Source organism: Chionomys nivalis, chromosome 12, assembly GCF_950005125.1.
Source record: "Chionomys nivalis chromosome 12, mChiNiv1.1, whole genome shotgun sequence".
NCBI lineage: Eukaryota > Metazoa > Chordata > Mammalia > Rodentia > Cricetidae > Chionomys > Chionomys nivalis.
In genome coordinates this window covers 67,959,684-67,972,549 of record NC_080097.1, presented here as the reverse complement: position 1 = coordinate 67,972,549, position 12,866 = coordinate 67,959,684, and the positions used below count along the sequence as shown (strand labels likewise).

General features: G+C 47.4%; 1 protein-coding gene across 4 annotated transcripts in view; it reads right to left on the bottom strand.

The window, feature by feature from the left end:
- The window catches only part of LOC130884798 (disks large homolog 5), a 110,367-nt gene extending 103,640 nt beyond the window's left edge, over window positions 1–6,727 (bottom strand). For all 4 annotated transcript variants that reach the window (XM_057785978.1, XM_057785980.1, XM_057785979.1 and 1 more), the window contains exon 1: window positions 5,935–6,727. In XM_057785978.1, the coding sequence (XP_057641961.1) occupies window positions 5,935–6,238 (304 nt within the window). In that variant the 5' untranslated portion in view covers window positions 6,239–6,727. The remainder of the gene's footprint in view (window positions 1–5,934) is intronic.
- Between the last annotated feature and the right edge of the window lie 6,139 nt (window positions 6,728–12,866).

The following is a 12,866-nucleotide window of genomic DNA, read 5'->3' as shown; positions in this document are numbered from 1 at the left end:
GAGGGAGGGAGACACTCAATAGCCTCCTCTGTCCTCTGCACATGTGTGTGTGTATATATATACATACATCACACACACACGAGGAAGACAGATATACTGAGTTCACCTATAACAGATATCTAAATTAATTAATGTCCATGTAAACAGAAAGTAGAGTAGTTATCATGGGCAGGGGGAGGGAGCAGTAGAGAGTTGTTTAATAGACACTCTTCTATAAGATGGAAATGTTCTGGAAACAGATGATGACATGGGCCTCACAACAGTCTAAAAATACTACCTGCCACTGAAATGCACGCTTAAGATGCTATTTCCACATTTTATATATATGTCTCTAAAGTGAAATGAAATGGCTCAGGGCAAGTCTTATAATATGTTGATTGAGTCTTACTATAATTAAACACACACACACACACACCCTCAGCAAATGAGTTATGATCCTTAGACTGAAAGGAACGGCAGTCACCATCCTGCCCAGGGTTAGAGAGCTGACAGTCAACACAGGACACTCTAAATACCTGTTCAGGTAAAATTGCTTCTACAGTACTTTTGTAGAATTCCACTTCAAAAACATCAACTGGGACACAACACAAAGATTTACAATCTGTTCTAGGCAAATGATGAAGAAGAAAAAGGAAAAAACAATCCCATTGTCTCTACTTTAATCCTATCCCATTTAAAGTTCCCTGCTAAACACACCAAGCGGTCCTCCTCCAGCCAGTGACACAGGTCCATGCTCCTGCTCTCTGCCTGTTGTCTCTGCAGCCCACAGCTTCCCAGGAGACCACTGCACAGTGTTCCTCCCACTGGGGCTGCAGAAGACACAGGTACTTCCTATGAAGTAGGGGAAAAATTGAGACAAAATATATCTCCTCCTTATACTTACTTTTTCAGCCAGCACATCAAACACCACTCAAGACTAACATTAAAGCAGATTAACAGCAACCGAGGTGTAGAGCTAGAACACAATTGCCATACCTCCTGGAACTAAAAGCCACGGGGGTGGAGGGGGGTGGGGGTGGAGTGAGGAACTCCCCAGGCAGGGCCACACCAATTGGGTCTTTTGCTGTTGAACAAGGGCCAGGAAGCCAAGAAGCTCAGCCAAGGTCAAGACCAAGGGCACTTAAAGGCAGGTCCCGTAGTGGGGGCTCTTTCAAGGACACCTGGCTGATATTGGAGTCTGGAAAAGGAAAGATTGCTCCATACAACCCTGGAGCAGCCCCACACTGCTGGTACCTGGAGGGTGACCTTGATGACTTCAGAAACCAATGTCATACCACCAGCTTCCACCACAGACATAGTGAGAGTGGCAATATTAATGTGTGCATGTGAGACATGTTCAAAGGGTATGTCACCTCCTGGAGATTACATTGAGCTAGGGACCCACAGCCACAGAGCCAGCAACACCGGCACCTGTCTCGAGTGATTACAAGGAACTGCTACAGGCCCTCCACACTCCATCCATTCAGGTCCCTACTGCCACTATTATGTGACATGGTTCACCACACTAACAAAATGCCCTTCCTTTGTCCTTACCATTGTCAAACAGCACCCTGAAGCAGTGTGTGCTTTATAATGGCTGTATTTGGGCAGAACTCTGGGGAAGGAGACTAGGACCTGAAATAGCATATTGAGACACATACTGAGAAGCAGGCAGGGCTCACTGGCCCATTTGACTCAGCTTCCCAACAGGCTTGCTGACAGTGTGGTTGATAAGAGGCCTGCCGGGAAAGGCATGCGCTGCTAAAATTGTCCAAGTGCGCCATCATTCAATAAATAAATAAATAAATAAATAAATAAATAAGGAATAGGCTCTACATCATCATAAAATTTCCATAAAAACTCCCAACTGCAAGTATTACAAAAGAAAACTTTAAAAAAAAAATCACTTTTGTGAATTTTAAAGTTATCTTTAAGCTCAGAAGTCTCCCCAGTTCCAAACACCCACCCCTGCCTGCTAAGATCTATCCAAACGGAGTAGAAGCCCTTGCCAACCGTGGCAAGAAAAGGGATGGGTGACACAGGGCTCAATTTCCCAGAACAACAGTGACAGAGAGCAGAACTGGAGCCTCACAGGGACAGTCCAGGCCTTGTTCAAAGACAGTGACTGCTGGGAAAGACAGAAGAGAAAGAGGAGAGATGTTGACCAGGCTAGGGTATCTGGGTAACTTTTTTTGAGGTTTCTTCATGCTCTTGTTCATCATCCTTCCTGGGTCAGGAACCAGGGGATTAAAGAGGGCACAGCAGGTCAAGTGACAGAGATGGAGGAAGCTAACCTGAGTGTTAGCATCCTAGAGACCCTGGCTATGGCCCAGAATATAGAGCTCTCTGGGGGAAGGATGGATGGACCAAACAAGAAACTCCAGGCCACCTAACACTAGGGGTACATATATTTGGAATTCTACAAGTTCAATGGACCACCAGCTTTTCCAGCTCCATTAATTGCCTGAGAAGACTTAACACAGGAAGAAATGTGTTTAGAAAAGCTAACTGCCCTGCTCAGGCAGGGCCTGACCACCAGCAGCCCACGCTAGCAATGACTTAATCTTTTCGTTTTACTAAGGATGGTGTAAGGCATAATGTCTATATCTTTACAACATCCCTCCTGTTCATCTTCCCTTGGAGAAATTGCTTCTTTAAAAACTGCCTTGTCTGGAACAGACCACTCTCACAGGGACAAAGCAAAGCCAACCTTAGCCTTCTAACTTTGGCCACAGTCACTCTGCCTCAAATGGGTATATGGCATATAGTCAAGACAATTAGAATCCTTCCAGAAGATTTCCCTCCACTTCTTCAGCAGATAATCCTATGCCATTTTCTTCATGCTGGTGAGAGCAAGTCAACGACTCTCTAGGAAATACAGAAGCAGGCAGAGGACAAAGACAACTCTAAGCACATGGGTAGAGAACCGCAGGCAGTCAATTTCTGTCTTCTAAGAGAAGCCTGGCTCAGAAGAGAGTGTTGGAGGAAAGTATATAGTCAGTACACAGCCTATAAACACGCAGAAAGCCTACTCAGTAGATCCATCTCCCATCAATGTCCTATTGCCCAAAAAAGGCACCAAGAAACATGGACACACCCCTGCCTGCCTGCAGTCCGCCCACCAATCCAAGCCCCAGAGCTGAAGACATTGTGCCCCCTGAGGACTGAGGCAGGCAGCAGGGCACCCTGGACCCCATCATGTAGATGAAGACCCTGTGGCTGAGCACAGACGTAGAACTCGAGTATCTTTGTGAGAGAAATCATATGCTACCATCAAATTCATGAGAGAAACACAAAACGGGTGACCAAATTCAACTCTAATACAATAAAAGACAAGGAGACTCTAGTCACCCAGTGAGGGGCAGTTCTCACCTCTCACAGTCACCAGCTGGGGCAAAGAAATTTGCTTCCTTCCCTACAAATCCTTGTGTACACAAGATATCAGAATTCTTCACGACCAATAGTCTCCTGAAAAGGTAGCGGGAAGGCATGGTCGGCTGAGAAATAAGAGGGAGGCTCCTGGTGTCTGTCACCTTCCTGCCCTCTGACCCCTGGCCCTGGCAACTCAAGGTAAGGAAGATTAAGACTCTACTCCATGACACTGGGTTTGTCACAAGTCACTGAGATGGAAATGACGACACAACATGCTGAACATCAGCCCCAAAACAGAAGCCCCTGCTTCACCAACCTAACCCTGAGTTTCTCTGATCACAGTATTACAAAGACACACTGATGCCCATTGACTACACACCATGTCACCTTGTTCACAGAAGGCTCCAAAAGCTCTTGCCGTATCGAGTGCTATACTAATTTCTTCTAGACTATTAAATAACCTCCGTGACAATTGTTTTTCTAAGGATTTCAAGACCCTCTTTGAAGCAAGAGAATTCTAAAGTGGGGGGAAACAAATCAAAAAAAAAAAAAAAATACAGCCCTAAGGATAAATCTCAGTCTTAAGGTATCCCATTCCTTAAGTCAAGAGCTCCTTAGAGGGAAGACCAGAGAAGCACTTAACTGCCAGGTATCGGGAGGGGGTGTAAGTCAAGAGTGGCCATCTGTTCACTAGTTCCTCTAGTCCAGAGATTACTGCTAGACCTGATGCACACTCACCCCTGTGAGGACTTCTTGGATGCCCTCTAATTTCTATGTTTCTTCAGAAAGACTTCCGGAAACAGATCTTTGAAAAACTTCTTTTTTTCTTTCTTTCTTTTTCTTTTTTGAGACAGTGTTTCTCTGAAGCTTTGGAGTCTGTCCTGGAACTAGCTCTTGTAGACCAGGCTGGTCTCAAACTCACAGAGATCCGCCTGCCTCTGCCTCCCGAGTGCTGGGATTAAAGGCGTATGCCACCACCGCCCAGCGACAAACTTCCTTCTTAAAAATTAAATAGAAGCAATTAGAAAAGAAAAGTCATTCTGATCAGGTCATTTATCCTCTCAGTTGCATGTGACAGGCCCTTCTGAAACTTCAAAGGGCTATTCAAAGAGACTACTCACTTTGTCCAGGAACTCCAACAAACCATAGAGTCCCAAAGCCTAAGGGGGAAATGGCAAGGCCACCAGTGAAATGCAATTATGTGGTTGGCATTTCAGCCTTTCTGTATGTCAATTTCCTCCAGCCGGAGAGAGCTGGGTCAAGATGGCCCATGGAGAAGATCACTGCTACCTAATAAAATCACTCCCTTTCTAAAACAGACCCATAAACGGGTATCCTCAACATCTGGTCCTCAAATTGCTAAGGGCAGGTTTTATTTTTCAGCACTTCATTCACTATTCTTTACATATGTGTCTTTACTGATTATTATTGTATTGGTTCACTTAAAACAAGGGCAAGACCTACACAAGGTACACTTGCTGTTTCCAGGCTCTGAGTATGTTTTTAAAAGCAGTAAGACAATTCAAAACTCTTGGCATTCAATCTTTCCTGAGCATTTTAACCACTGCAAGCCATTTTTCTCTCCGGCAAAGTAGGGATAATAGATAGTTCACATGCTGTTAACAGTGATTAAATGTGATAAGGCGAAGTTCCTGCCACAACACACACCATGCACGCCAGCCCTCATCTTTCCTCTGCACTATGTGTTCTTCCTTGTCTAAGAGGCTGGCTTCCATTCTCCCCAGCTCAGTCAGGACAAGTCTACCACTAGGAACAAACTCCCAGCAGTACCCCTCCCCCAACCACACTTTCAAATCAGTCACTTTCAAGAGCAGGAACACAGGGGTTCCAAAGGGCAACACTCAAAGGAATCAGTCACCAGTGCTCCTCCACCGGGAACTCAGAACTCTCAGGGAGGGAACCGAGCCACAGCAACCACTACTAAGATTTTCCCATGGTGCAATGCAACTTCCTCAACTTTTCCGGGCCCACAATTTCCAGAGAAACCGAGGGAAGGCGTTGTACATAATTCACAGTAAATCTGGGCAAGTTAAGAGACTGAGATCCAGCAGCGAGAAGGAAACCGATACGGTCACAAAGTAAAAAGGCACGAGTGATACTAAGACGAGGTGGTAGGGATCAAAACTTAGGCTTTCTGCCCCTGGCCTATGTAACCTATTGCTGATTGCAACCTCTGGCTCCCAAAGGACTAGCCACTGGTGAGGAGCTTAGAAAAGGGGCTGACCGACAGGCATCCTTCGGTGGTGTCCTCCGCCCTGCCACCGGACCTGGTGGCCTCCGGGGGACTCTGCAGCAGTAGCAACCAGGAGAGGGAAAACAAGGCTTTCGGTGAGGGGTTATTGTTCCTGGAGACCCGCAGGACAGGGGCATGATGTGTGAATTCGGGTCCAGGCATCGACCCCCTTCCCCAGGTACTCTAAGAAAGAGGGTGTCACCCGCGCCATACAGGTAGAGCAATAGCCGAGACCGGAGCCTTCATCTCCCCCCAACCCCCAGCCCCTTGTGAGCTGCAGAGAGAAGGGGTGGCCGGCGAGCAGGAGGGGCCGCGGGACTGCCACTCACCCGCGCCCTCTGCGGACTGCGGCGGCCCGACGACGCCGTTCAGGTAGAGAATGGGCAGCAGGTGAGGCTGCGTCTTCTCCAACGCGGCACGCAGGTCCTGGAAGTGATCCTGCTCCTTGGCCAGGAGCAGCTGGAGCAAGAGCTCCGCCTTGGCGCCTCCAGCCTCCTCGTCCAGCTGCCGCCGCTCGCCCGGGCTCAGCGCCCCGGCGGCCTCCAGCAGCCCGAGCACGGTCTCCACCTCGGTCATGGCCTGGGCCAGGCTCTGCTGACACTGAGCGAGCAGCTCCCTGCGCTGCGGCTCCATGGTGGCGGCCCGCGCCGCGCCGCCCCGCCCCGCCCCGCCGGACGGCGCCGGGACTCCCTGAGGCCGGCGGGCTGCACGCCGAACTGGGCGGCAGCCTAGCGTACCGGGAGCCGCGAGCCCATGGGCTGGGGCCTGCGAGCCTTGGGCCCAGAAGATCGGGCCGCTCTCAGAGGCCGCCTCCCGGGCTCCGGGGCGCAGCCATGTTGGCGGCGGCGGCGACGGCGGCGGGACTGGAAGAGGAGGAGGAGACGGAGGAGGAGAAGGAGGAGGCGGAGGTGGGAACGGCCGAGGCGCGTCCCGAGGCCTTGCAGCAGCCAAGCATGCCCCCTCCCGCTCCAGCTCCGTGCCCACCGCCTCACCGCACACTGCGTTCGCCGCGGAGCGGGGGTGGGGGCGGGGGTGGAAATCGCCAGGCGCCCGACGGCTCCTGCCCGGCTCACCCAGGCTCTCACGCCGGGGCAGCACAACCGTGGCCCGCCCCTCTGGCTTCTCTCCTCCCTGGCCCGCCTTTGGCCTGGAGGAGGTGGCAGGCAACTAAAGCGGTGGAAGGAGAGGAAGGGTCCCGCCCCTTCCCCACCCGCCCGTAGCCCCTAAACTGTTGGGAAAAACAACTCCCACCCCGTTCACATACTGCCCCTAATCCAGGGTTTCCTGAGAATTTCAAAACAAACCGAAGACACAATGAAGCCCCTCCCCCCACTAAACTTAGATGTCTCCCATTTAAGACCTCTCCAGTATCGGGCCCCATTCCAAGATTTTCTTAGAAAAATCTCCCAATAAAATCCCCCAACCTGCAGCACAGTTACTAGCATCCTTCTCACCTGTATCTGAGCGTCACAGTCAAAGGCAATTGAATGTTATGGGAGTGGGGTGTGCGTAAATAGCTTTTTACTGTGAGCTTCTGGAGATTTCTGGCACATGAAATCTTGATGTCACCCCAAGATTGAAGCAAACTACAGGGTTACCTTACTTCCCCTAATGATTTCAGCCACAGACAGCCCTCTGTACACTACTACTTACCGTTGACTACTGGATCCGAAGCAATTGCCCCCAGCAGCAGCCACCATGCTGGTGTGTCTACATCCCAGGGAAGTCTGCAAACTTCTGCTTTGCAACCACTGATTCACTTGCTCAGACTAGCCGGGAGCTCTTTCTAGGGAACTGTCGCCCAAAGCAAATGTGTTTTAAATTTCCTAATTCTTTGACCAAAGACAAAGTTATTTCTGGAAAACAAAGCGTGTAGTGACTAGAACCAAAGTACCAGGCTTTGTTCATGAGATGCCCAGTGGCTCGGGATGATGCTCAAGGTGGAAGAGAACCAACTACCTTTGCTCATCTGATTCTTACTCAGGAGAAAGAGGATGAGAGGAGCATCAGACCAGGGTTCTCGGCTGTGGCTTCATGAGTAAGTTCAACAGGGTTCACTGCAGTGCTGAACTCATCTCAGCATTATTGTGATCATGTGTTTTCTGGGCTGGGCTGGATAGCATTAGTCAATTTCTTAAGGCTTCTATAACCCGTCGTGGATTCCAGTGTGATAGGGCAAAACTCTCTGCAGCTCCCTCTCTGTTCAGATAGTCTGGACTTTCCTGACTCAACAAGCTGTCCTTTTTATTCTGTTGCTGTGGCACATGCCATGACCAAAACCAATTTAGGGAAAGGAAGTTTATATTTCCACTTACACCTCCAGGTCACAGTCCCTTCTTTGAGAGAATCGAGGTAGGAAGTCTCACTCAGAGCCAATGCCTGTCAGGATGAAGCTCAGCTAGCTCCTCATACAGCCCATGATCACTTGCCCAGAGTAGTACCACCCACAATGGGCTGGGCTCCCCTACTGAGTTATCAATCAAGACAAGCCCATATCACAGATATGCTCACAGACCAACCTTTTAAAAAGACAATCGCTCCGCTGAGACTCTTTTTTTTTTTCAGGTGATTCCAGGCTGTGTCAAGTTGACAGTTAATACTAACTGGGACACGAGGTTTTAGGGGAATGAAGGTTGGCTAGTATCATGGTGCCATAGTTTTGCACAGACTTCCCGGATCTTTTCTCCCTCCCCTGCCCCTCAGGAACCTTCTCTCTGGCTGGTCACTACTTAACTCATTTCTGAGGTTACCTCAGTTCTTATTTGGATTAATAGCTGACTAAATGAAGAGGGGAAGATGCAAGTGGGGAGAGGGAGGAAAGGTTAAAAACGAACGCTAATAATGATTAGAACAAACTGTAAGTTTTACATCTAAAGGGTGCTTGAGACAGAAGAGATGTAGTCTCCCAGTAACTCCCAAAGGATAGTGAAGAGAATCAGTGTTTGTTCCAGGAAGCCTTCTTAAGAATCAGCGAGGAAGCAGAGTTGGTGAGAGCTCTTCCTAGTAGGGTCTGGGCAGAGGTGCACGTGACCTTTGTTCTTTATAAGATGCTCTTGAGGGCTATGTGAAATATAAATCTAGATGAGAAAGCCTGTGGATATGTTTAATGTTTTAGGGTTGATTTAACCTATCACCTTGGCATGAACTCATTTCTGTAGCTTTCCTTCTCCCTAGAAATGGAGTCTTTAATAATCAACTTAAAATGAGGTTGTATTGGATTAGGCTGGTGTGCTTATACGAAGAGAAAAGGCTGGTGAGCTGACTCAGTGGCTCAGTGCTGCCAACCCGATGACCTGAGTTGGATTCTTGGGACCCACGTGGTAGAAAGAGAGAACCAAATCTGATAAGTTGTCTTCTAACCTCCACATACACTTTTGGACACACACACAACTACATTTAGTTTTTCAAGACCAAGTTTCTCTGTGTAGCCCTATCCAGTCCTAGAACTCACTCTGTAGAAGAGGCTGACCTCAAAATCACAGAGATCCACCTGCCTCTGCTCCTGAATACTGGGATTAAAAGCATGTGTACTACCGCCTGGCCAAAATAAATGTTCTAAAAGGGAAAATTTGGACTCAGATACCTGTGGGGGTAGATAGCCTATGAGGGAAAGGCAGAGGCTGGAGTACTGTGTGTTCAGTCCAGAAAAAATAGACTATGGGAACCAGCAGGAGGAGGCACAAGGCCTGGGACAGAGTCTCCCCCTCATGGCTTCCAGAAGGAGCCAACTTGGAAAGCCCTTGTTTTGAGGTTTTCCCCTTAAGAACTGTGAACCAGTAAGCCTTCATTGTTTTAAACCCGTTTGTGTGCAGTTCTTACGGAAGCTCTAGGAAGCACAGACACACCAATCAATGAGAAGTATGAAGGAAAAGATGGTGTCTTCATTTTCCAAACCACAGTCACCTCACCCAACTGCCTAAGAATTTCTCTCTTGATTTACCCACCTTTCTTTTCCCTTCAGTTCTTGAGCAAAGCCCCTCCATACTCTGAACCCCCACTCACCCACACAGTAGCACACACATCCTCTCCACTTTTGCTTTGCCAGACCTCCTCCCTTTGTCCACGTAGGATTGGAGCTCTCCATTCTCAGAGGTCCTCCTTTGACCTTTCTTATTTTCTCCTCGAAAGGAATCGTTACCCGATCTTATATCCTGGGCAACAGTAAATTCATGTCTGGTGCTTTGCAACCTGGCTTCTGACAATAACTCACCACAGAAAATGATTCTCTGGGATGACAGGGTGACTCAGCCATAGCTTCTCTTACAGAAGACTGAGTTTGGTTCCCAGCACCCACATCAGCTCACAGATGCCTGTAACTCCAGCACCAGGGGTATTCAACATCCTTTCTGATCTTCATGGGCACCTGTACTATAAAAACAAAAACAAGAACCAAAACCCAAAACAACAACAAGAAAACAGATGCAATAAACCTGACTCTTTCCCACTAACTTGAAGCCACTTCACAGGTCCTTCCTCGCTACCTCCTCTAGCACCTCCTGTCCTCCTCCTACCACCTTCCTGGCCTTCCTCTCACCACCACACCCTGCAGGGGCACTCCTGTCTCTTAATGGGTCCAGTCCTATCTCCCCATAAACCTCCCTCCAGAGAAAGCATTTAGGAGTTTGACCAGACACTTGATGCTTGTGTCCCCAAGCTGCTTACCATTCCTGAGCTTCCTGTTCTTCCACCTTGGTGGCACACACCTCTTTTTAGTAGAGTCCTTAGGAAAGTTAAGTAATAGGGACAGCTGTAAAACGCTTGACTCGGTCTAGCATCTGGCAGGCACAGGCAACCTCTGCTGGTCAGAGTGCTTGGCTGAAAGGCTAGCTTGTAATGAACCAGCTGAGTAATGCTGTGTCACCCTCTGTGCTTCAGTTTTCTTGTGTGCAAAATAGAGGTGAGCATGATAGGATAGGAGTGGCGCTCTCCTGGCCTCCCTCTGAGGAAGACTGCCTGGTGTCAGGTGGCATGTAGTAACAGGTTTTTCACAGATGATTTCACTTTCGTGAGTAAAGAGTTATAGACTCAGGACTGAAAGAAAGATTTCCCTTTAGAGTGTATTCAGGTAGTAAGTGTGAGAGGTTGGGGGGTTGTACCTTGTTCCCTGCTCTATCTCCCTACTACTGTCTCTTTAGCTGTGTAACAAAACTTATATACAAGTCACAGGAACTGAGTGTCTTTAGTGTACGATACATGTTATATATATCACTGGATTTAAAAAAGATTACTCAGTGAACATATAAATGAATGAAAGAACTAAAGTGTTTAACATTGAAGGACCACTTTTGGTGAACGAGTTATTTAGCACCGTGATGAAGTATGTACTCTGTATATATGTACTTATATATGTACTTAGTTTGATCCCTAGCACTGTGCAGGAACAACAATAACAATAAAAATAACAAACTAATAATTAAAAATCCTAAAAGTGATGTGTGATTCCCCTCTCTATGCTGTGAATACCTTTGGTTAATAAAGGACTGTCTTGGGCCTGTGCAGGGCAGAATAGAGGTAGGTGGGGAAAACTAAACTGAATGCTGGGGAAAAGAAGGTGGAGTAGCTGTCAGATGGGAAAGACAAAACCTGCCAGCTGGAACCCTGCCAGTAGGCCACGAGCCTCATGGTAAAATATAAAATAACGGAAATGGGTTAAATTAAGCTATAAGAGCTAGCCAATAGGAAGTTAGAACTAATAGGCCAAGCAGTGATTTAATTAATTCAATTTCTGTGTGGTTATTTTGGCGCTGAGCATCCGGGAACAAACAAACAGCCTCCTACAACATACAAGGAATTCAGGGGAAAAAAACCACCACAAAAGGGAACAACCCAAGGGAGGTTCACAAGCTCTTTGTGATGCCCCATAAAGTGATGGAAGGTGGAAAGCTTGCCACAGCACCAAGAATTCTTCAGAGCAGCCAGCTCATGGTTGTGAGGCACAGGCAGCATGCCTCTCCTCTGCCTAGCCTCACAGAGACAGTTGGGCTAGAGGAGTCTTCTAAGGGTACCCCTGTTCAGAAATGCAGGCCTGCTCTAAGGATCAGGCAAGTAGAGCTTTGGGGAGAGTCTCCTCAGGCTCTCGGCAGGCACAGGCCTGCTGGGGAGTGTTAACCCTTTGCCTCACAGACATTCTGTGTGTTTGACTTGGGTTGTACTCTGCTTGAGGAAGCCATTACCAGCCTGTTTGCAAAGGCTTTGGACTCTTAGCTACTTACTTTCATTTCAAATTAGAAAAAAAAATTTCATTTTATTATTATCTTATGCATATGCATGTTTTTCCTGCATATATGTCTCAGCACTTGCATTGTGGTGCCCTCAAAGGCCAGAAGAGGGTATGAGAATCTCCTGTTACTAGGTTAGACTATTGTGAGCCACCATATGGGTATTGGGAATCAAACCAAGTTCTCTGGAAGAGCAGCATCACTTGAGCCACCACACCAGCCCTTTTCTGTTGTTCAAGGTTTTCTGTCCTGCCCTGTCCTACAGCTATTAAGTCCCAAAGAATCACACAGAGGTCTACATCAATTATAAACTGATTGGCCCAGTATCTCAGGCTCTTCTTAGTAACTAATTCTTATAACTTATATTACCACTTAATTCTTATCTATGTTGGACATGTGGCTTGGTACCTTTTTTGGCAAGGCAGTCACATCTTGCTTGCTCTGTGTCTGGGTGACAACTGCAGACTGCCTCTTCCCATTCTCCTGTTCTCACGGCCCTGCCTCTACTTCCTGCCTGGCTACTGGCCAATCAGCATTTTATTAAACAAGCACAAGAAACAAATCTTTGCAGGGTAAAACCATTGTCCCACAATACTTCGTCCCCTTATTTTTTTCAAAACGAGAACTCTGAATCGAATTTCTCTTGTTTAGCTTTCTTCCTGACCATTATCCATACAACTTGTAACCAACACTCTAAACAAAGATAAATATCCATAATCTATATTTTGAGAATGTGGGTGTAGTTTTCTAGGCTACTTCCTGCTGATTGGAGGTGCTGATAATCTTACAAATTCTAAAGAAAATTTAGAATTATGGTCAAGTCCTGAATGGAATATTCTGTAAGGCTCGTTGTTGATGAAGGTTTTCTATCCCACCAGGTCCTGCAGTCATTCAGTCCCCAAAAAATTCCACAGAGGTCTACATTAATTATAAAACTGATTGGCCCATTAGCTCAGGCTTCTTATTAACTCTTATAACTTATATTAGCCCATTATTCTTGTCTATGTTAGCCATGTGGCTTAGTACCCTTTTTCAGCTAGGCA